This window comes from Diorhabda carinulata, chromosome 2 (genome assembly GCF_026250575.1).
Source record: "Diorhabda carinulata isolate Delta chromosome 2, icDioCari1.1, whole genome shotgun sequence".
NCBI classification, from domain to species: Eukaryota; Metazoa; Arthropoda; class Insecta; order Coleoptera; family Chrysomelidae; genus Diorhabda; species Diorhabda carinulata.
Genome location: NC_079461.1, coordinates 21,924,600 through 21,950,442, shown reverse-complemented (window position 1 = coordinate 21,950,442; position 25,843 = coordinate 21,924,600). Strand labels below are relative to the sequence as shown.

General features: G+C 33.3%; 1 protein-coding gene across 1 annotated transcript in view; it reads right to left on the bottom strand.

Annotated features, from left to right (window-relative positions):
* LOC130890769 (titin) overlaps positions 1 to 25,843 on the bottom strand; it is a 159,887-nt gene that overhangs the window by 93,078 nt on the left and 40,966 nt on the right. Inside the window, exons 25-36 of the mRNA XM_057795075.1 lie at positions 23,631 to 25,197; positions 22,195 to 22,358; positions 20,341 to 21,298; positions 18,628 to 19,455; positions 18,361 to 18,567; positions 17,707 to 17,867; positions 12,286 to 13,570; positions 11,685 to 12,092; positions 8,913 to 9,019; positions 8,674 to 8,854; positions 7,602 to 7,679; positions 1,277 to 1,396 (exon numbers count right to left, since the gene is read on the bottom strand). Of these exons, the coding sequence (XP_057651058.1) occupies positions 1,277 to 1,396; positions 7,602 to 7,679; positions 8,674 to 8,854; positions 8,913 to 9,019; positions 11,685 to 12,092; positions 12,286 to 13,570; positions 17,707 to 17,867; positions 18,361 to 18,567; positions 18,628 to 19,455; positions 20,341 to 21,298; positions 22,195 to 22,358; positions 23,631 to 25,197 (6,064 nt within the window). The remainder of the gene's footprint in view (positions 1 to 1,276; positions 1,397 to 7,601; positions 7,680 to 8,673; positions 8,855 to 8,912; positions 9,020 to 11,684; positions 12,093 to 12,285; positions 13,571 to 17,706; positions 17,868 to 18,360; positions 18,568 to 18,627; positions 19,456 to 20,340; positions 21,299 to 22,194; positions 22,359 to 23,630; positions 25,198 to 25,843) is intronic.

Here is a 25,843-nt window from a genome sequence, read left to right as displayed (position 1 = left end):
TGCAGCATTACTAGTTGCAGTTTTACCAATATCTGAATAAATTCCAGGGTTCAATATACAAAACCATATCAAAATCACAGACCTGCAAGACCTAATTATTCCCAGAACTAGGAGATTCGATGATACAACAATATCAGGTGTTTACAACGTTGTCAGTAGGATTTTTTCCAAATCTAAGTAAATTTCAGTCTTCGATATCGCTGGGAGGTTTATTTTCCATTTGAGATAATGAAATATCAAAATTAGATGTATAGATATAGATCACGGTTATAGTGTATCAAGATCCATATATAATACAAATTAATATTTAACAATTGCAGCAGTGCCAATTTCAATTTTACCTACAACTATGTAAATTTAAAAGCTTACGGAATCAAATAAAGCCTAAAAGGTTAAAAAAAATGAACATATGTTATGATACTGAGAAAATTATGATTTTTCCGAGCAATAAGATTTAGTATGAATAATTTACAACAAAAAACAGTTGGTAATAAAATTTTCGAAACAGAGACAGTTCTATCTGATTACCCATCATTGATTGCATGAAATAATTTGATATCTATTTATTAAATTACAATCAACATAATAATTAAGAAACTACGGATATATTTCAGAAAAAAATTCAGTATATATGTACAGGGTGCTTAGACTTTTTGGTACTAATTAGTAATAACAAAAAAAAAGAAAATTATGAAGTATTAGAACTTTTTCTTGGACTTATTTTGCCAAATATTTTGCATTATGTAGACGACGTATTGTTGTTTGTTTCACTAGATCAAATGCCTTTTCATAATCAATAAATCATACATATACTTAAGTTTATTGAAGCTAAAAAGGGTAAGCCGCGTGGTACAGAGCTATCTGACTGGTAAACAGTCTTGGCAAGGAAAATTCATTGTCTTCAGACTCCAGTTTATCTAATTTAATAACAAGTGAAACGTTTTTGAAAAGTCTAAATACGTGAAAGGATTAAATTATGTACTAATACAGTGTGTGTGTGTGTGTGTAAAGAGAGCCTTGGTCTGTTTAATACCATATTTATATGGATAGATTAGTAAGAATCTACTAATTTTGCAGAAGAGTTAGGTTATTTTCAAGTTGTAAAGACATATAACAATTCTAAATAAATCATTTATTAGTAGAAATAGTTTCTATGTACAAAATAAACGTATATATATATTATATTCATATCATATATTAGTATTATTATATGTATATACATAAATATTGTCTTAGTTATAATTTTCTAGAAGACAGTGAAGACCAGAAGACTTACCAATGGGAAACGGTAAGTTGCCAGGAGATACCGGACGTTTATATAATTCCAAATCAGGAGAAATATTCCTTCTGACAGTAGTAAATTGTCTATATGTACCGTACATATGAGAAGGAACACCTGTAAAAAATTATTAGATTTAATTGAATAAAAAATAATTAATAGAAGGTTTGATACAATAAAATTTAATTTTTTATTATTTCATCGGCTGTTAGAAGAAAGGAATTGTTTCAATGTCCTTGACAAGGACAGATTATATACGAGATAAAGTTAAAACAAAAGTTATAAACACCGTTAGACATTTTTTTCGAAAAATCTTGTTATTTATCACTCCCACGTATCCAAACGCCCACGTTGAATATTTTTCATGTGAAACGTGCATTTCGAAATCTATTTTTGAGCCAAGTTGATTCAATTTAAGAGAATATTATTTGAAATTAGCACGATTTCTATTTCTTAAAACTCTATTTCGCTTATATCTAGTCAAACGCTTTTTATTAATCTATAAACACAGCGAGATATTTCTTCCTACTTTAAGTGTCGCATAATATGCTATTATTTCCAATCTAGAAACATAATATTATTAGATAATATGAAGCTTTAAAATTTGCGAAAAACTGCGACTGGCAATGCTGCAAATACATTATCGAATATTTGCAGTCTTAGGTAGAACCAAATCTCCCATCTATGTAATTGGGATATACTTCTTAATATTACTCGAATCTGGGTGAAATTGCAATTGGCGACGTTGTAAATACACAATTATACTTGTTTAAATGAATATCCTCAGCTTTAGGTATTACTAGACTTGGCAACTCTGTGATTTCGCTATATCGATCGCTGATATTTAATTAGATCTAGAATTTCATTAATTGGGAAAGTATAAACTACCTCTACATGTTTTAACCGTTTTTTCACTATAGTTACAGAAGTAAATAAAGAAAAACATCCCTTTAGTTACGTAATAATAATCTTCCAAGTTTATTCTATTCAAGACTGGTTGAATCCTACAACTTAATTTTATTTTTTTTTTGTTAATGACTACTTAATTTTTGTTCAAACTGTTACATACAATCCTTTAATTACTTCGTAATGATTTTTAAGTAGAATTCAAACGATAAACTGCAAAAAATTCGATAAAACAATTTGTCATGGTGTCTAAATTAAACTTGGCAACATCTGGTTCAAATTGTGGCCAAGTGATGATTTCAGTTTTATTTGAGACATGCAACGCTTTTAGAAATTATGAAAAGCTAACAAAATCAATCGTGTATTAAATAAAAATCACAACTTTATTTTTAGTTTGAAAATTTCACCCAGGTGTTAAAAAATTAGGTAATGGGGACATCATAGATGTTATTATAAAGAAACTAGGATGATATTATTTTGTTTCTTGAATGTATACTAAAAAAAAACCTTCTACTAATAATAAATTATGGTTTAATCAAATTAAAAACTAGGAAAAGAAACTTTTATTTAAGAATAAAGATGCTGATGAAAAAATTAATGTCACTGTTATAAAAGACATTAAACTAAACTTGCTTTTTTCACCAATAGATCTAAGTCTTATTTCCAGTAAAGGGATTATTCACAAAGTGGAAATTCCCTTTCCATTATTAGATTTCTGCATTTTCTCCGTGGATCTACGTATCATGCATAGGGTAATGAAGAAAATATAGTACCAAAATGGATATAGAGAATCTTCATTAAAAAGTGGACGTATGGTTTATTCTCCATTAATATCAATAGACTTTAGAGATGCGTTTGAGCTAATTTTAACTATTGAGGTACCTCCAAAACATGTGATTAGAACGCATCAACTGTTTCTTCAGATGACTTCGCAATTTATCATTTATCAATTCGTTGTTTTGTCTGTTCATACACGTTTTTGATTCAACTTATGTGAGATTGTCGTTTTCGAAAATTTCTGCTGGTGTACCATTCAAAATTGACCGTTCTGAGTTGCTCAAATAAAACTGTGGCGACCATTTGCTTTAAAGTGCTTCCTGCTCGAACAACTTTCATTGGATTTGGTCTTCAAAGATCCATACAGTCGATTGTCGTTCTTTCGAATCAACTAGATTGAATTTTTTCAGCTTCATCACCAAAAATCGAGTTGATTAACGCACTGGTGTTAGTTTCATTTATAGAAAATATTTGTAAACAGTTCAAATAACAATCGTTTGAGTACGTTCAATCATTCAAATCATTGAATAAGTAAGCAAAGTTTTGTTATTTTTTTGAACAATGCAAAACAGATTCCGGAAAACCTTAACTATATCAAAATCTGTGGTAATCTCCAATTGAAATTAAATGTAAACTTCTAGATCAGATAAAGAAGGTTGTTTGAATGTTATTGGATTTAGCTGTGTTGTTACTATTTTTGTTATGAATCTTAACCCACTACACTCAAATGTTTCATTGCTAGTGAAGAGAGAATTTGCTCCAAATTTGAGCTGATAGAAATCTATCTACAAGGGACAATATTACAATTTAGATAGAAATTATTGAAAACATCGATGATGATGATGATTAGGTTACACCGATTTCGTTGAAATTTTAGTATGTTATAAAGATAATTACGCTGTTCAAGAAGATGTAATATATAAGGCGCAGAAATCATCCCTTCAGGTACTTTTTTCCGTTTAAAGAATCCAAAGAAACCTAACCTACATACTTTTCTACAAAATGAAATACAATCACAAGCAGGGGCTGCTGTTATCGAAAATTCTTCCATGATTTTTTCTTGATGAGGTGGTCGACAATAAATAAAATAGATATACAAACTGTATGTAGAATCATCGCTTATTTTATTTTTGTCGACAACCACATCAAGATAAAACCATGGAAAAGTTTTCGATAACAGCAACCCCAACTTGTGATTGGATTTCATTTTGAAGAGAAGTATGTAGGTTGGGTTAGGTTTCTTTAAATTCTTTAAACGGAAAAAAGTACCTGGTGGTCGACAATAAATAAAATAAGCGATGATTCTACATACAGTTTGTATATCTATTTTATTTATTGTCGACCACCCTACATATTTTTGTTTAGCGTAACTTTCTTTATAACACACTAAAATTTTAACGAAATCGGAGGGTGTAACCTAATCTGGACAATTACCAAATTTTTTTTAAAGAAATAGTTAATTAATTTTTCGTATAAATTTGAATAATAATCAAGAGGCGCCCAGAGCGTTGATGGTGTTAAAACCGGCACTCCTTGTACATATGATATAAATATAATAAAAGAATTTCTGTCGAGTTGAATCACAAAAAATTCATCTTATAATAATAAGCAAGTGTAATCAGAACCGAATATCTCACACACGAAAATCTATTTTCGAACGCTGTTGGGCACGATTCCACGGTACGTGGGGGTTCGATGATTTCCATGCGCTCTCATTGGACGAAACTGATATTTTTTCGTAACCAGAGTGCCAGTTTTTATTGCACATGAAAAATTCGCGAGGAATTTGTTGTGAATTGTGTCAATCGGGTATTATAGAAACTTTTGTTTGTTAGTCTGCAATCAGTTGAATTTATTTACAGTCTCATTTGGATTTATAAAATCTCGTTTGCCAAATGAGGTTTCAATTCGATAAAAATCAAAATGTAGTACTCGTATTTTATGCAATATACTAAATACTTAAACGTTTTTAATTGTGAACTTTGGTATCGTAATCCAGAAGTCCATAGACACGAAAAAAGATAAATAACCTATAGCAAACCTTAAATCCTCTACTCTAGTAGTTATCATTAGTTTCAGAATCGCTCCGCCCGGCACGTAGATCATTATAATCTCAAATTTTCTCATATAAATAAAGATTTCATTGTTTTTATGCCATTAAGATGAAAACGTGAAACTTAAAAGGCTTTGATGTTATCTGGTGCATTGCTCTACAGTGCATCCAACATCGAGAGCTCGCTTTTCAATCCTAAAACTCTAGAGGACCTCAGTAATTGCGCTGGTGAGCTAGCCCACCCACAGAATCTTCATTCGCTAGTTTTTACCAGATCTAACGTACGTTAGAACTGTTTGTGAATCTATTTGTACTAATTTCCTAAGGGATTTCATTAAATTTACTAAACAAAGCATTTATACATGAGAAAGCCTCTATATTAAGACTCTAAATTGTACTAATACTATCAAAAATTTACTTATTAGTTTTGTATTATTCTGATTTCAGATGTCATTGTTAAGTTCAAATTATAGCATTGGTAAATTTCATATTTTTTGGAGTATATCCAATGAAAACTTCCCTTTTAAAAGCTTACCAACTAATACAAAAGTTCATCTAAAAAGTTTAGAATCTGGAAGTTAAGTGGACTTGAAAAGCTTCATCACGGGTACTATACAGTTCACTAGAAAACAAGCCTATACTATGAACTTTTTTCGAATTTGCTGATTTCTTCTTTGTTGTTTGGAAACTTCAATTAATCACTCTATTATTCAATTAGGGACGTACCATGGACCGGTTCTATCACTTTTTTTGGGTTTTAGTTACTGGCTAAGCCCCAAACAAGATGCTATAAGTTTTAAAACGGATTTGTATATAAAGAACTGATTTTAGTATAATAATCGTTATTATCCAGTACATTTCTTGCAATTTGAGCCCTAGCTGTTCTACCTTGGATAATATATGCTTCTTGAAACTCAATATCCCATCCAGATGTATGCCTTCGAGGATGATACCTAGCTTGGCCTAGATATGGCGGTAGTTGCTTGAATTTTAAACGAGGTCGAAAACCAGGATCGCAGTTGTCGACCAAATAAAGTGACGACTCCAGAAAGGTTGATGAAAATTCATTTTTTGCGTCGTTTCATAACCATGGATGAAACGTGGGTCCATCACTTTACAATTGAAATAAAAGAGCAATTAAAAGAATAAAATGAAAAGGAAGAACCGGCTCCGAAGAAGACAAAGACTGTTTCATCTGCAGGCGAGGTTATGACGTCGGTTTTTTGGGATAATTTTCATTGATTATCTTGGAAAAGGAAAAACCATCAACGGCGAGTATTATGCGAACTTTTTGTAAGGTTTGCACCAGCTCAATTATCCGTTATTGCAATCGTCAAAATTAATGAATTGTTACCTCATGCACCCTATTCACCAGATTTAATTCCCTCGGATTATTTTCTGTTCCCGGATTTAGAAAAAGAGACTCGGTGGTCAAATAAAGAGGTAATGTCGGCAGTAAACAGCTATTTTGAGGAGATTGACGATTCTTATTATAAAATGGGTACCGAACTTGTTGGGAAAAGCGTTTTCTTTGATGAATCAGGTCTTTCTCTGCTGGTTGCTTAGGAAAACGGTTGGACGTATCCTTCAGCGCAATGTAAATGTTATATTTTGTCTCATTTTCTTTAATATACTTTTTTGAAATTATGTTACAAATTTGAGATCAATCCCATATCGTTTTTACATTTTTTCTTCAGTTGTGTTTACTATATATTCATTTTCTTTCGGGTATATACAAAATTAATACTTTTATTTATTTTCTTTTATGATTTATCAGCAATCAACACAAATACAACTCTTTTAGATGACGATATAGCTTCCGAAATGATGTCTTCTCAAACGACAAGTCTTCTTTATTTGTAGGTATGCTGGATAATTTTTTTAGTCTTCTACAGTCTTGTGGTTTTTATAATTAACCATGTTTCTGTTAAGATATTTGCGCAACCTCAGAGATCCTTACCATATATCACCAGTATGAATCTTTCACTTTCAAGTTGATTTGTTTGCTTTTTTTAATGATATGGTCTACCAATTTTGTTTCATGGAAGCTGCAACTGAATTTTCGTTCGACTTTTATTCTTTTAAATAAATTTATTTCCTTTGTAATTATGAATGAAATTCTGTGCTAGAAGGTCATTACAGGACGTGCAGGTGGTTGAAATTTTTGCGTTAATTTTTATTTACAATCAAAAACTCACCATAATACCCCAACGAAGCACCAAAGATAAAAGGAAAGGAAAGGTGCAAAGTTATAATTAAAAAATGTAAATGCGGAAAAGCTTTAATAATGAAAAATAACAGACACAATAAATAAAATAATTTATAGTTGAACGTAATAAATATTTAAACATACATTTTTTTTAAATTATTGTTTAGTGAAACAAGAATTTTGAAAGAAAAAAATCGATAATAACCACAAAAACAAACACTTTTTTTTCTATTTAAAACACTATCGATACATTTTTGGCAACATGTTTAAGGCACTTTCTGACTAGTTTAGGACTGCTTAAACGGCAGTGTGAAATAATTAACAACCATGTTAAGATACCACCACCATCTACTTTATATATTGCGATCTGCGCTCACCTGGTACTTCTAGAGTAGCTGTCGTATTGGCAGTACCTACTGGATTAGTAGCAGTACAAGCGTACACTCCCGCGTCCTCTGGAAGACAAAACAACGTTAAGAAATTTCAATTTTCAAACTGGCAACGTTGAATTAGGTATAATAATATTTGATTAAGGCTCTACTAAATCATACGAATCATTATTAATTGTAGAAAAGATACTACTAGGTAATTATCTGCAAGGTATGTCTGAAGAGTGAAAATCAAAGCCTAAATACGATCCTCCTACATCAAAATACACTTTTCTAATCGAAATTCCTACGCAGCTTAGGCTTCCCTTCCTGGAAGGTTTCAATGAGATGGTCCCTCATCCTAATTGCTCCAGAGTTATCAGGAAACTCCAAATATTGCCCTTTCAGCGATCTTCTTAGCAAAGAAAACATAAAGAAGTATATGGGGGCTGTAGTCTGTGTTGTTATGGTGGGGTTTCCAAGAATCGTTGATCTCTGAACTGACCCTTTTCATATAAAATTTAGCAATAACTGTTTATAGTAGAAACTCGATCTTTTCCGATCATTCCGATGCATGATTGGAGGAGGAGTAGGAGTAGAGGCCCACGGAGATACTTCCATGTCTAGATCGAGTGTTCCTAAATGGCAAAAGCCGATAAGGTGACAGAAAACTTAAGGTTGTTGGAGGTTGTTACACCTGGAAAGGGATCTGCTAAGATCTTCTTGGATCCGTCAGACTTTTATCTATTCTCGACGTTCGAAGGGAAGCATCACGACTCGGTGGAGGCGGTCCAACAGCTTGTGACGTTTGAGTTGAATAGAATTGTAGACCAAGAGTTCCTGGAGGCAGAAAACTCGTTATCAGCCGTGTGCAGATGAGGAAAGATGCTACTTTGAAAAGTTTTTAAATGAGTCCTACTAATTTCTTACAGTCCACATTATATATCTTCATACCTAGAGCAATCTATTACACCTAAAGCTAGAAAGAAATAAGGAAACAAAGTCTTTGATCAATACGAAGTTAATTTGGAAGTAGATTTGAAGGTTAAAGAGAAGAAACCTCCTACAGATATCAACTTACCAGGATAAGCTTGCGATATAGTCAATCTACAAACTCCATTCCTGAAATGAAGTTGATAATCCCTCGAATCTTGGATGATTCGTCCGTTTTTCGACCAGAGAATGTTGGGTTGTGGTTCTGATTGAACGATGCACTCGAATTTGGCGGCTTGACCGGCTACAACGGCGATATCCCGAAGAGGCTAAAAACACAATAAGTGAAAATAATTTATTTGATTTAAATTATAAATGGCGGATTACCGTTATAAACATTGGAGCTCTAGCTTGGGATGGATTCAAAATGTGTTTACCATGAATACTGCCTGGAGTGCTGGGACAACTTGGTGGTGTTTGAGGTCTTCCCGGTACTATAATTCGATTTGTTATAATTATTAATGAATAAATATCATTTATTCATATATTTTTTATATGTTTCGTATTTTGTGATGACTAAATATATTCCGAAACGTTGTAATTCTATTTATAAAAAATGTATGAATAATAACTTTTGATAAGCAATTAATTTAATGATAGTTTTGTTTTTATTTTTATAAAATTCATTCAATATAAGAATGTACATTATATAGAATATTAAAAACAAAACTTTCATGAATATAGGCAAAAATATTTAAAGAAAACTGTTTCTAAATACATATTTTTGCAAATATTCCACAGCAAATGAATTTTAAGCAAATAAGCTGCTACAAATGATCCATATGTTAATTTTTGAAGTACAAAAATCAGAAAATGTTTAACGTCATCGAAGCTCTACGACTTATACCTAATCGAATTCAATTTCATCAATCTTGAAAGTTTAAAAGAGTAAGGAAGGAAAGAACTAGATGATTGGCATTAAGCCCAGTCCTTGAAAAGATTTTAAAATTTCATTCTGATCTTGTGCAAACATGATATAACCAAATATACTTCTTCATAAACTGAAATCAGCGCTACTGAAGTGTTCGCAACTATGACACATTTAGAAGGACAAATTATTAATAAGAAAGAAGAATATTTCTTTGGTGCCCATCTAAGGATAGCGAAAAATCAATCAAATGTACACGTTTTTCAAAATGTAGTTCCCGATTTCGAAATTGCATATAAATTTTGGTTCCAATGACGATAAGCCTTAAAAAAAATCATTTTATTTATCCATGACAGAGGATATTTCTATTGAAGGTCTTGAAGAAGCTGCCACTGTACTTGACCTAGAAAATAATCGTTCTAAAGTGAAACTAGTTTTCTCTGAAATTAATAGACATTCAATGTTCAGACCTATGTCCAGCTTATGCAAAAAAAATGATTTCTACTATTCACCTCTGAAAATTATTTCGAAAATATATTCTGCCTTCCTTCAAAGGAGAAAACAACTACTTTCCTGGCTTAAGCCTCGACGAATATTGGATTATATCTCCTCTGAAGAGGAGACACATCCGAGAAACTGAACTAGACATTCACACTGATACTTTCACTTTCACACTCATATAATTTTGTAAAAATGGAGATGAAAATATGGGGATTATATTGTTATTATCATTAATTGAAGAAAAAATGAAGCATTAGAAACTGCATTGTGGAAAATTATATATTTGTATAAAACATGAACTTTCTTGTGTAAGAGAAGAATGGTTTAAGCGCTCTAAACAGGCTCAATCAACACTAAAAATATGAACCTTATTTTGAACCTGATAATAATTTAATCCGCAACCTTTTACATCCAAAGTTATTGCTTCAAAATACTTGGAAACATCAAGATTTCAATTGCTGGTACGTATAGGTCATCAATTAACGAATAATATTTATATTTATATTTTTGAAGATTGACATTTAAGTCCGATTCACTAAACTGTTTTCAACGTTGTCTGTCTTTAAATTTAACTAATAATTACTTATATTAGAGTCTGGAAATTGAGCAGAAACAAATTTACAAATAAGTCAAAAGATCTTTCGCGAAAAAATGCCTAATAAATAGGCGTTAAGGTTAGTTTATACCACAAGGAATTTTTGAGGTTATGTTATCAAATAACCTATATGATATTTGGTGTCAAATCATCTTCTTTTTGAATAATTTCGGCGCCTATTTCATTAAAACTTGGCAGATATACTCCTGTTTACATTCAAGAAACATTTTTCAAAAAAGTTTTTTTTACGAAATTTAGTTGGCACGGTTTTATATGATGAAGGTATCTTAGGAAACTGTAGTATTTTTCAGTATTTTGAATAAGTTTTTTAAGATATTTAAGTATCTCAAAGTTGTGTGACGACATTGCAGAATTAGTCACAAACTAATCACGAAAAAAAGTGTTGAAGAGAATGTAATAAACAGCAAAGAAATTGAGTACATAGTATAAGAGATTCTGATCCAAAAATTTCGTTATAAGTTAATTCGTGTTAGCAAAAAATTAATGTTGCCGAACTTTTATCTCCCAATTTTTAGGTTCCTTCCTTGGTCTATTTTTAGGCTATGTCTGTGGCCATACTCATTTCACTAAATAAATTTGAGGGCAAATGATGAAATTTGGTTAAACTGTTAAAAAAAATATCAATTTACGAACAGCATCGATGTTTTCTGGTACAACAACATATTTTGGACGATCTTCACCAAATGGTGCTTCATCACCAAAAGTCGAGACAACGTTCGCCATTAAAAATGTCAAACTTCATTGAAGAAACGTCAGATTTGACATATTCATATCGGTGTTGTCATATCTCAAAACTTTACTAGCAATCTTCTCAATTCTGAATATAAACCTATATAGAAATGGAATTGAACCTCGAGTTGAATTGGTGAAAATGTTGGGAAAGTCTACAAATCAAAAGAGATTTAAATTGGAAATTGTTGAGAACTTAGTTGAAACTGAAGATTCTTGCTTATGAAAGATATAATCAACTATTAATACCTAATTCTGTTTGTTGTTGATATATATATATATATATATATATATATATATATATATATATATATATATATATATATATATATATATATATATATATATAATTTTCCACATTGCTGTATCATGCGACACTTAGTACCTGCGAAAGTATTATTAAAAGCTGGTGACGTGCTAGGTAAACTAGGTGACAAAGATGCGGGACTACATGAAGACGGTTCCCATCTCGAACCTTGCAACAAATTCGCTCCTTTACCATCTCTCTCGTAATCCGACATCTCGCTTTCCGAAGTCGGTTCCCATTTCCCGGACTTATTAAATTTTTTCGGTTTAAATTGCGTCGAAGAATTGAGATTAGGAGTCGTTTTTTCGTGGTAAACCGGCAATTCGATGTCCTTGGTTCTTTTAGGTGGTTCGATGACTGTCTTCTTCGGCGCGGGTACCACCCCACCTTGTTTACCACCTTCACCTGGTAAGATTATGCCGAATTCGTAACCGAAATCGTACTTGAAGTAAATTAGGCCGGTATCTGGGTCTACGTGTTTTGTTCCTGGGCAAAAACATATACAAATATTCATGCAAGGACTAGAGACAATTTGACAAGGAATCTACTTACCTCTAAGACGTTTATAGTCGAATAAATAATATTTAATCATCGATATTTACTGGACTCAACCAATTTGACTTAAGACAAAGGATTAAAGTTTCCCTTCACCAAACGTAACTATATAGTAAGTACTTACCGTATTGGGCGGCCCTAGATTCCTCCCTATATACTTGCGCTTCCCCATCAGATCCATTTTTCAAAGTTTTCTGTTTATTTACATCCTCCATAATGTCAGTAACGAATTTTTGAGTTTTCGATTTGAAAGCTTGAGTCATGCTGTCCATGTGTTGAGAAGCGACTTTAGTGGCTGTTTGCTTAACTATTCTTTGATCAGTAGCGTATCCATACTCGGGAGGAGATCCAGGTTTGAGTCCAGGTTCGTGGGAATAACTCCTCTTTACTAAATTCGTATTATTATTTTCTGTGAATTTTCTATAAACGGAATCGTAGTGTTTTCTACTAGCGCTGTCTGTATAATCTAATTTAGTTGGTGGCGTATCAAAGTCCATCGGACTTAGTACGCGATCTTTTGGTGCTGGAACGCTAGAAGATCTAACAGCCGCCGGGGCTCTAACTCTCCTATATTGATTCCTATCTTCGCCGCCGCGCGGCGTCCATTTTTGTTTTATTTTCGTATTCTCTACTTCGCTTTCGTAATCGCTTTCTCTGAATTCTCCCGGTATGAATTTTGTCGGAGTTGGAGGTGGAGGGACGCTGGTCGATCTTCTATTACGTTCCGGTTCAGGTTGGAAAGGAAACGGTTCTAATTTTTCTTCTTTTTTATATTTATCGCCGAATTTGATGATTTTATGTGTTTGTTGTACGCTCATCGTTCTGTGACAATTTTCAGTTGATTCGTTGAAATGAACTACGTTGGAAGTTTCTTGTTGAATAGCGTTAGTATAGGGGGCGCTAACTGTAGATTTGTAATACTGCGTTTTTTTCGGAGCAGGGGCGTAAGCGATTTCAGGAGGAGTGCCAGGTTGTAATACGATATCTTTCTTTATATATTCTGCAGAAGTCGCCGATATAGGTTTAGGTTTATAAACAACGTTCTTCTGCGCTGGTTTTATTTCAGGTTTGATAGGTTCAAATTTGGGTCGAGCGGGTGAAAAATCTTGGGGCGGTCGTTCAAACTCGGTGGGTGGGGTAGGGGTGTGTCCGTACTGTTGACCATGCTGTTTAGTCGGGGTTAGAATCGGGTGGACCGGTTTGAAAGATGGTTCTTGATTAGAACCCCATATTGCGGGAATCTTTTTTTCGTAATCGCTTTCGTAGTCACTTTCCCGGAACTCACCTTTGACGAATCTCGATGGACTCGGTGGCGGTGGTACTTTCGTTTTCGCTTTTTCTGGTTCCGGTTTGTAAGGAAAAGTTTCATATTTCACCTGACTTGTTACGATTGGCGTAGTCACTAGTTCCTATATACAAAAAATAATTTTTTCAAAACTTTGACGTACAATAAATTCACTATAAAATATTTTATATTGTAAATAACAATTTACGAGCCAAAAATGATATTTTAGGAGTCCATAAGTCATTTACGTTTCGTTTCTAGTGTCATCCGTCTAAATTTTACATTAATCATTAATTCAAAAAACACCTTGGTGGTAGCTAAAAAAGAAACTTTTTTCTAATGAAAAATCGCCCTTGTATATACAAAATTATATCAATATTTGACAAAAAAAAAGTAAATATATTGTGAATGTTGTTATTTACAATAAAAATTGTCGAAATTCAATAAAAAATCGTCCAAATTGCGCATACGCAAATAAATTAAGTATGTCTGGTTGCATATGTACTGTCAATTTCCAACTTTGTGTTTTATTTCACGCACGAGATGATTCAAAGAAATTTTTTAAATTGAAACTTCAAAAATTTTATTTAAATCCGAATATTAATTTTTATTGGCTTAAATAAACCGTTAATTGAAAGACTACACAATCCAATATTTCATATTATGAATAACATTGTGTTTCCGTACTTAGGGATTCACCCTCGTAGTTAATTAATTCCAATAAAGTCCATTTCTGATTGCCTAATACTAGGCGACTAAGAATCTCGGAAAACATCCGAGAGATGGCAATTCACGTTAAACTAAATAAAGTATCTTTATTTTCTTTCAAACAAAATAAACGGCAAATGACTACAACCACCATATTGTATTTATAATGTATGAGGGTAGTTTTACGTTAAAATTGACATTTTAGAAGTCGATAACTTTTATTTTGTTCATTTCCGCTTTGTTTCTAATGTCATCTGTCAAAATTTCACATAAATTTGATCCAGAATTCCAAAGAGGAAAGCTAAATAATTAAGATTCTTGAAAAATATGTTTGTATACAAATCCCGCTCATATATACAAAATAATATCAATATTAAGCAAATGTAGTTTGTCTGGTTGCATATATACTATTAATTTCCAACATTTACGAAGAACGAAATATATAATAAATGATTTCATACATGCGCAATTTGAAATAATATCTATTAAAACTACACGTATCGAATAGAGAATTTTTTACCAGTTCTACAAATAAGTACTGACTGGCATAATTTTAACTATAGCAATTAGAATTGTATGTATAACTGAGAATTAAATTTTGACAGTTGCGATCAAAGATGCGACGTTGCCAGAGTGTTTCAAAAAGTTAAGATCGCTAGAAAAATTACGGACTTTGGAAAATTTTAGTTTTTTTCCTATATCAATGGCGAAAATTGATATGAGAAGGAAATTGAAGTAGAGGATTAAAATATAAATGAAATTATCCAAAATACAAGTTGGGATATGAAAAGCATAGAATATTATGACAAGATTTGAACGATTTAGTAGATTTTTCAGTAAAAAAAATTCAGAAATGAATAAATCAAACAAAGCAGAATATCAAATTTATCGTTATATTTGAGTAGGTGTCTCAAAAGCGAATGTTTTAAATAACTTTGTTTCAAAAAAATTAGTCTATGGTGTACCAAACGAAAACAAAACGTGAAAGCTTTAAGTAAATGATGTTTTTCACTTTATTTTCAATTAATTGTGCTCCAATATAAGGTAATTTCTCCATGGATACCATCTTATAATTCGTTTTTAGTTACATGAAAACATTATTTACTTGGAAAAAAATGGAAAACAATCGTATGAAGCGTCCATACAAAAAAATCTAGATAGTTGAAGCAAAATGTCCCATATGGACGAAAAAAAAACCATGCAAATACGAAAATGTGATTAGTCGAGGATCTAGGATAAACACATAAACCACACAAAAATTCAAGCGAACCTTCTGGAAAGTTTGGGTCTTCTTAACAACCCTAGGTTTTTGCACAAACTTTTGGGTTTCTGTAGCATATTCACTTGTTTTTAAAAGCTGTGTATATTCGTCCTTACAGTACTCCGTATCGGCCATGTATCCATCTACGAATTGTTTTTGCTTGGATTTGGGAGAATCGGGTTTTTTCACTAGGGCGGGAACGTGAACGGGTTGAGGAGCTTGAATTGCAATTCTTTTCGAATCTCTAACGTGTCTTGATAATTTCTTCACTTGTTTGAATTCGTCTACGTTCACTTCCGGTCGAGGTGGTCCTTGACTCACCGGCGGCTGTTCGAATTTCGACGGTGGTAAAACTTCGGGTTCTTGAGACCGCGATCTCGTGAAATTCACTTTGGGAGCGGCGACTTTACGATAACTAGGTTCTTCGTTATCGCTCATAGCCGGTTTCCATTTGGCGGAAATTTTCGCGCTTTCGAAATCACTTTCGTAGTCGCTATCGGTAAATTTGCCTTTAACGAACTTCGATGGGGTAGGAGGAGGGCCTATTCTAGGTGGCTTGGGCCTCTGAGGTTCGGGTTTGTACGGAAAAGGTTCTAAATCAGGAAACTTTTCAAAAGGCGTGAAATCGTTAAGCGAGATTTTCTTTGGCTGCTCGGCATGCTTAAGAGGCTTCGCAGGAACAGGAGGTGCTTGTGGTATTACCTGTTTGGGGGGCAAAGGCGGAGGTGGGGCTACCCAATGTTTGACAGGTAGTTTGGGAGCCGCCCATTCCTTGGGTACTTCCTTAGGAGGTGGAGCAACCCATTCTTTTCTTTGTGGTATTGTAGGTTTAGCAGGGGGGGCGTAAGCTATCTCTGGTGGAGGACCAGGCTCTAAATATACTTCGTCGGTTATATCTTGTACGGAAACAGGTCTTATCGGTAGAGAATCTATTGTAGTGAAAGTTTTAGTTTCAGTTGGTGGCCAGGATTTAATTATTTCCGAAGGTTTTACGTTGTTTTCTTCTACTATATATTCAGATTTGCTCATAGATTCGGAATGGATTTGTTTATTATCAACTATACTTCCCAAATTACTAACTTCCGCTATATAATGTTGCTTAGGTGTTTGTGGTTCTACTTTTGGCGTCCATTTTTTTTCTAACGTGCTTTCAACCGACCAAGAAGGTCGAAATTTAATATCTTCTTGTTGTGGTGGCCAAGATTTTTCTTGATGGGTTTCCGAAAATTTATGCGCCCATTGCTTCTCCATTATCAAACCCTCTTGCGATGGTTCTCCTTGAGCTGATAGAGGTCTACCAAGTGAATGTTTTTCATAAGGTGTGTAACTTGAAGTAGTTGATTTTGGTCTTTCGGTTACCCAAGAAGATTCTTCGGTTGATTTACTAGCGGTACTTTCAAAAGTACGACTATACGATGAAGAAGTCGTTTGGTATGAAGATTGTTCGTTTATTTTTTGAGTTGACGGGAAGATTCTAACGGCTCCTGTTGGTACCTCGTGCGGAGAAAGTTCTTTTTGATTTTCTGATATCTTTTTTATTCGTTCGGATACTTCTTGTTTTTTGTAAGATTGTGGTTTGGGTGCGTAACATATTTCCGCTGGTGGTTCAGGTTCTAATTTCAATTCTTTTATAACTCCACTATTGGTTATCAATGAATCTTGAGGCTGTATACTTTGAGTCGATGTATAAGACTGATATTCGTGACGAATTGTTTCAGATTTCGTAGGTACTGGAGACGTAGATTCGAATTTTTTATAAATATCTTGTTTAATAGGTTCGGGTTGCGGTAGCTCTTTTTGTATATGTATCGGAGTTTCTCCTTCTTTGATTTTTTTAACAAAAAATTGTAGAGACGATTGTGTAGATATAGAACTAGTTTCAATTCCTTCTTGCACATCAATTTTCTTTTCTTGTACGATTTCTTCTTGTTTAGGTAAACTAGCTGGACGATTTATTTCAATTTCGTGTTGTTTTTCACTCAAATTATTTTCTACTTTAGATATTATTTGTTTTGGCATCGGTATGTCAGGGATTTTATGCTCTAATTTAATAATTTGTTTCTCTTGTGATAATATATTCTCAGTAGTAGATGTTACTTCAGATTTAGCGGACGTAGATTGAGATAGTTGATTCGAAATTAATTTCAAAGGTACGGGTTTGGATTCTACGGTTGATATTTGATCTGCAGCTGAAGCCTGCGTTTAGAAAAAAATCACATAACCTGATAAATTCGAAACTTTCATCGATTAATATTATAAATTAATTAATGATATTAAATTTTGTTACTTACGAGTGTTTCATGTTTCTTTATATCTTCAAAAACGACGGTTTTAACAACTTCTACCATACTATCTGGAGCTGGTTCGATAACAGCTATATCTGCTATACTTTGAGCTTCTCCTCCAGAGTTTACAGCTCGTACCATAAATCGACCGGAATCGCTCATTTCAGCTAAAATGAAACGTTATAATACAAACTAGAAAATTAGTACAAATCACACATGGACTACTAAATATGGTGGTGGATACAAGACATAATTTTCTCAATTATTATGGTACAGAAAAACCTGTAACTTCAATAACAGTTTACCAATGAGTATCACAAACCCCGGATGGATAAGGAACTGGAAACATACTGGATAAGAAGCAACCTTTTTGGAAATTTAATATAATGACACCAGAAGGTGTTAAAAGGGTAGGGAAAGCAATAATCAGAATCTTATGATGATCAGAACAAAGCTCCGAATTAGTAGTTAAAGGACTAGACGAATTTTGATTGATTGATTATGTCACTGAACTCCAATATACATCAGAGTTATTTGTACTCAGAAAAAGTGACAGTGTGAATAATTTTCTACTTTGTGAACCAGAAACCACGAAATTTGGACCATGTAATCTAAGAAATTGCTACCATACGTATTAATATGGAATGGCAGTTTACTTACCTTTACCAATAGTAAGGGTATGGTTTTGTCCCATCGATTTTATTTTATAACCAGTTTTCGTAGAATCGCCGATGAGGTTCCCATCTTTATACCAAGTAACGGTTGGTTCTGGGGTACCGGTCACTTCGACTTCCATTACGACCCTATCACCTTTTTTTATAACCTGAGCTTGAAGACGACGACCAAAAACTGGAGGGAAAATAGTTTCTGGAAAGAAATTACAAAAATAATTATTCTCGTTTGTTTTTAAAAAAGAAAATTACTTACTTCTAACCACTAAATCTGCGGTACTAACAGCAGTACCGGCTTCGTTGATAGCTGTACACGAGTATCTTCCGGCATCTTGTACATTAACATTCTTAATCTCCAAAGTGGTTTTATTTAAATACCAAGTAGTAGTTAGTCTGTTATCTTCTTTGATATCTTCGCCATTCCTAGTCCATTTTATTTGAGGAGTCGGTTGACCATCTAAAATCCCCTCGAGAATAACATCCACATCTTGATCCACTATTTTACCAATAACCGGCGAAATAAATTTAGGAGGTCTGATTTTAGACGGAGTTTTTTGAATTAGTTCTTGATTTGACGTTATATGTTTTTGAGCGTTCCCTATAGCGAAAGTAGTCGAAGTTTTTTCGTGAAACACCGGCGGTTGATCTCCAATTTTGTGATACTCCTCCGTTTTTTGACATTCCCTCACATCCGGAGCTTCTTGATTTATTTGTTTGAACGTTTGAGCTTTTTGAGACGAGACACGATGTTCCTCGATATACGGTTGAGTCATTTCCGAATTGGTTGATATTATTTTGCTTGTGTGAGACGTTGCAGATTGAGTCACCACTTCTCTACTGATTCTATACGAAGTTTCTGTATGTTGGGTCTTTTCGGTGGATAGAGGTAAGATAGGACGTAATTCTAATTGATTTTCTTGTTGAGAAATGGAACCAGCTGGTTGTACTTGTAAATTTGCTATGCAAGTAGCTTTACCAACTTCGTTTTCCGCGACGCAGGTTACGGTACCGGAATGTTGTTGTTTGGCGTTTGGAATGGATAAAACTTGTCTATTACCAGAAGTTGATATCAAAAAATCTTTGCCTGGAAATTTAATTATGAATTAAGAGTTTATCCGATAATAAAAGAGACAAATTTTGCAAGCAAAAGATCAGAAAATCAAAACTCTTAACTGGAAAAAACTGGGGGTATGTGTAGGGATCAAGGTTTTTTGTCCTACTTTCAATTCCTTCGAGGTACCTAATAATTATGTTGAAATAGGCAAGTAGATGGCTTATCCGCAGTTTTCGTCTTCTCCAATCGTTTTAAGAAGGTACTAGATGAAGCTATCTGCTTTCTCATGGCCTGGTATACTCTGATGGCTTAATAGCTACTTAAGGATTATTTCGTTTTTGATAGGGACATGCCATGCTTTATATTTATCTGGTTAGTGTGGAGAGTTTACGAAGTAGCCCAATCGATCTTCTAATCATCTGTATACCACTAAGATGTATTTGGAGCTCGAAGTAGATCTTTATCGTCCTATGATTGGCGGTCATTGTTTACCACTTAAAATTGGATGTCTGGAACCATAATCCTTTGTTTTGTCACTGCTTTCTACTTTATCGATGTTAGAAATCTATTGGATTTGCTGGCTGGAAATGCCTATGAACATATGAAAAAAAAAACTTGCGTGTTTCGGAAATTATTCCAGTTTGAACCCAAGCTTCTTCTTTTGCTTCAAGAACTGACCTCTTCTCTATACCAAATAAAAGTGGTATTAGTACTGGTGTTAAGTTAGGAGTCACATGATGCTAAATCTGGTTGATAGTTGGGTAAAAAAAGACTTTTAGACAAAATTGCAAAGCAGAATGAAGATTTATCATAGTGAATGAAATATTTATGGTTGAGTTTGTATATCTCCTTTTGACAAAACATGGTTGTTATCAATCTTTATATTATGTAAATGTTAATTTACTATTAATTTACCTGATATTTGTTCGCCATTAAACAACCATTTTACTTTCGGTGTGGGTTTTCCCACGACGATACATTCGAATTTTGTGGAACTTTCTTCCACGACGCTCCTATCGCTGAATCCTTCCTTAAAATCTGGAGGTTGCTTCTGTTCTTCGTGTTGCACTGTATCCGTTGGTTTAAACGATTTCACTATCAACTGAGCAAAACATTTTGCTTCCCCTACAGAATTCGAAGCTTTCACAGTATACACTCCTTTATCTTCTGGTTTGACGTTATCAATTTCTAGCCTAACATTTCCTTCGTCGTCGTAAGTGAAAATAAAATGCTCAACATCGGTTATCGGTAAATTATTTAGCAACCATTTTATTTCGGGTTTCGGTTCGCCGTTTACATTTCCTTCTAGAATAACTTTGTCTCCTTCGGAAACTAACACGTCCGTTAATAATTTTGAAAATTTCGGCGCCGTTCCTGATTTTTCTTCTTGTAGTTTCTCTGTATCTGATTCAGTTACGCTCAACGTGCATTTACTAGAAGCCTCGCCAGCCGAATTCAACGCGACCACTTTATATTCACCAGCGTCTTCTGGAAGTACTTCTAGAATAATCAAGGAACAGCGATCGCCTTGAAAAAGTAGCTGAAAGTCTTGGGATTCTTTAACGGGTTGATCGTCGTGGTACCATATTACTTCTGGTTCTGGTTGGCCCACTATTACACAATCTAGTCGTACTCTGGTGCCTTCTTTAGCATTGGTATCGGTGAGAGGTAGTTGCACTGAAGGTTTTATTGGTTCCATGTCACTTGCTATTTCGGAATCTGAGGTTTCTGTTGGTAAACGACCTTTAACGGAAACGCTGCAGGTACTAGTAGCTTCTCCGGCTAAATTTTTGGCGATTATCGAGTAAGTACCAGCATCTTTTGGGAATGCTTCTAGTACTAACAGAATTGCTTTGTTACCTTCTTGCTGTAACTGCAAAATGCACACGTTTTAAGAAAAGAATTAGATTTCTCAAAATAAAAAGAAAAGAAAGTTGGAGAACAACAAACAATATCCAGTGAAGGAGGACAAATGATAAATGATATTTTAATATTGAGAAATGTGATAAGAAGAAGGACAAGCAAAAATGAGAAGGTTTTATGATGGAAAAAAGAATAAAACAAGAAGATAGACTTAGTCTTAGAAGGCTTACTATATGCAGACGACATCGTAATTATAACAGAAAATAACAGAAAGATGGAAGCACTAACAAAAATTTGGATAGAATAATAATTAATGAAACAATGGAAACAAAGTTGGACTTACAGTAAAAGAAATTAAATGGTCAAGAGTCACAACTTTTGAATAACTTGGTACAGAGTCAAAAACTATAGGAAAAAGGAGAAGGAGCTGACGAAGAAAAACAAAGATGATAAATCAAATGATGATACTGGCACTGCAAAAATCGATTCAGTTAAAATTACCAAGAATTGATGAAACTGAAGCCTATTTTAAGTCAAAATCCTTGTACAAGCATGGCATCAAAAAGTTTTTAATAATGAAATAAATGTGAAGAAAAGAATGTAATAAAATTTTTTTAGTGATAAAACTTACCCTAAATAAGTTTTATTATTTAATAAAACATTAGAAGTAACTGAAACTTATCTTAACTATAATGAAAACCAAAGAAAATGGTTGAATATGCAACGAGGACTCTTAAAAATAAACCTCACTATTTTAAAATGCATTTCAAACGAACATTGCCAAAAAAACTAACGACCCAAATCACACACAGATAAATAATACACGTTAAATATAAATTTTTTTGATAAGAATCTTTTTAAAAATAAACGTCTTAAAAAAAAGAAAAAAAGAAGTATAGTACTTACTTTAATTTCACGAGTTTCTTTGACTGTTTTCCCGTTGTGTGACCAAGTTAGAATTGGTGGGGGCAATCCCGAAATTTCACATTCCAATTTTATCTTCTGACCTGCCCTCGCCATTACGTTCGACAATGGGGTAATAAATATTGGAGCTTCAGCAGGTTCAGACGCTTCAATTTAAAATAAATATAATCATTAATCCATAATAAATCCATTATTTATAAATAGACTTCAATTTTAAGTCAAAAACTAATCGAAAAAATTATGGAGTTGATACGAGGGTTAGTTTATATGTTCATATTTCAAAATACTAATGCTAATTTGAATCAGAAAAAACGTATTTTTGAATAATTATTTGTATATGAGTAAATATTTATCAAAAGCTATTGCAAAATAGTGAATTAATAATTTATTTGTAAATACTTATCATGATAATTAATTACTTTTTTTCCTTAAATATGCAAATGTTTTACTTTTCCTCGATTTCAATAATACTTTTAAAGTCCGGCAACGTTGTTAAACTATAATATACTAGTGATTGTAACATATAACTTACAATTTATTCATTCTCTCTCATTTTTTTAAACAAAAATACAAAGTTTCGATTAATAATTTATGTTCTTTGAACGCACCTCGTAAATCGTTGTTTATGAATCTTGTAACTACATAATTTTCTTTTGAATCTAGATCTTTAGGAAGATAATTATTGTAAGGTCAACAATCCATTTTAAAAATAGAATTAAACGGCTATTAGTAGAAATCCCTCAAAATTTCGATGCCATTTCCTATTGCTTGTTTATTTTTAAATATGGTCACAATGATTTCTGCCAAAAATTAAGCTGGGGTTATTCAACTTTTCGTTTTTTTTTTGGAAAAAAAACCATTCGGATATACGATTTTATAGCACAGGTCATTTTTTCCATTATTAAAAACGAAATCCAAACTAAAAAGTTGTTAAGAAAAGTTAAATATAAATCATCACCCAAGAAATAATGTGACCGACACATAGATGGCGTTATCATTGTCGAATCCATATGACGTTTACGAAGTAACATCTGTCAAAAGATTATGTGCTAAATTCCATGATTAGTCGATCAGTCAGAAAAAAGTGACAGCCATTTGATGAAGCTACTTTTGTTATTTTAAAATCAATTTCGAGTGTTATTTATCATTATTTCTTGATAAAAAAATACTGTATAAGCTCAGAAATGGCTTCAAAAGTGTTATTTGCACTCTGGTCGTACAGACAACGATGATGGTGAACATTCTAGTTGTGGTTCCCCAGAAAACATAAAAAAAACCACAAATTGGTTATATCCAATCGTAAATTGAAATTGCGTGAGATTGTTGAGGCTTCAAAGATATCAAAAGCAACCTTCGCATCAATACTACTATCAATACTACAAGAATTAAAAAAAGTAATAAAATATGTATTCACTTACGTGTAATCATTAAATTGGCGGTACTTTGAGCAGTACCCAGTTGATTAGAAGCCTTGCAGGTATATTCGGCTTTATCGTCCAATCCCACTTTCTCGAATTTCAATATAGCATTTCCGTTATTATAAGTAATACCAAACTCAGGAAAATTATCGATACAATCAGAGTTTTTGTACCATTGAACAGTTGGTAGAGGATTCCCGTCCACTTGACATTCGAATTGAAATGTCGTACCTTCTTTAGCTACTGAAGGTTGAAGTAATTTGACGAAAGACGGTGCGGCTAGTACTTCTTCAGGTTCGTTTTCTTTCACAGATAATACCGCCGAAGTTTCGTCTTCTCCTGCTTGATTCGTTGCTCTACACGTATACCTCGCCGAGTCTTCCGCGAAGGTTTCTTCTATTGTTAAAGTGCACAAACCATTTTGAAAGGAGGTTCTATAATCTGGGTTATTTTGTATTGAAAGTCCTGCTTTGTACCAATGGACTATTGGAGTCGGATGACCTGTAACTCTACACATGAAAGTGAATTTATTTCCTTCTTCGATTACCGCATCGCTGAGAGGTGAAACGAAAATAGGAGCTTCACTAGCATCTTCTACAATAGGTATTGGTGATGGTATTCGTTTATTAGCGGCGTTTTGTATCTCTATTTTATGTACGTCGGTAATTTCAGTTATTTCTAAAGTATGTTTCTTCAGTTCCGATATTTTAGCTTGTTCGGCTTTTTGTCGTTCTTCTTCTAATCGTAATCTTTCCGCTTCTTCTTGTTGTTTCAGTTTAATTTCTTCGAGTTTACATTTTTCTTCGGCTAATCTAGATTCTTCGGATCTTCTAGCTTCGGCTAATTTAGCTTCCTCGGCTCTTCTAGCTTCTTCTTCTATTTTAGCTTGTTGTAATCTTTGTTTTTCTTCTAGAAGTTTTCGTCTTTCTTCTGCTAATCTTTCTTCTTCTGCGCGTTTAGCTTCCTCAGCTTGTCGTCTCTCTTCGGCTAGTCTAGCTTGTTCGGCTATTTTTGCTTCTTCAATTTTCCGTTTTTCATCGGCTAGTCTTCGTTCTTCCGCTTCTATTTTTTCTTTAGCTATTCTAGCCTCATTCGCTAGTCTAGCTTCTTCTGCTTTTCTTCGTTCTTCGGCTAATCTAGCTTCTTCCGTTTTTCTTGCTTGTTCTGCTAATCTTTCTTCTTCTTTACGTTGAGCTTCGGCTTGTTGTCTGGCTTGTTCCGCCAATTCAGCTTCTGCTTTCTCTCTTTCCGCTCTCTGGCGTTCTTCTTCTGCTTGTCGTAAATTATCGGCTAACGTGTTAAGCTCTTTTATAATAGATTTGAAGGATTCTAGCATTTCTTTGTTCCCTTTTAACACCGGTGCGTATTTAGATTGATCTTGACCGTATAATTTCACTGCTAATTCCAATATATTTTTTATTCTTTCGTTTTGTTTTTCTTCTCCAGGCGTAAGAAACTGGGAGATTTCGCTAAGTAGTTCTTCAGCTTCTTCAGGCTTCTTTATTGCTGTTGATTTTCTTGCTATGGTTACTAAAAGTTTACTGCCTTCTCTAAACCATTCGTCGGCCTATATTAATAACAAAAACTTGTATTAAAATATGCTTTAAAAAATTTTTATGTCATATTTTACTACTGAAATTGTTTGGAAATCCGGCAACGCTGCGTTATGAAAAACTTATGCAAAAAATCTGATTTTTTTCGTGTAAACATAATCAAATACTGCTCTGAACCCATTATTTTGAAAATAACAAAAGCAGCTTCATTTAAATAGTTGTCACTTTTCTCTGACTAATCCAAATGACATGAAATTTTATACACAGTCTTTTGTATAGTTGGTACTTCATTTAGGTCATATGGATTTGACATTAGCAGCGCCATCTGTTTGCTAGTCACACGACTCATTGAGATTCACGGCTTCACTATTTGTCATACAAAAAAAAAATGAGATAAAAAATCGAAAGTACTACAATTGTTATTGTCAATTTTCAACTTAACCTCAAAATTCGTAGGCAGCAAAACAAACGATTTTTTTGGATTTTTATTTTGATTTTCGCATAAAAACATTTAAATTCATTGAAATTGGTTCAAATAAAGCTCTTTCTAGTCTCAACAATTATAAATCCAGTATTTTCTAAGAAATTGACAAAAATTTCACACTCAACTGTCTTATTTTGTGCTATCATTCGATTTAATATGCCTGGCCTATTTTTGTA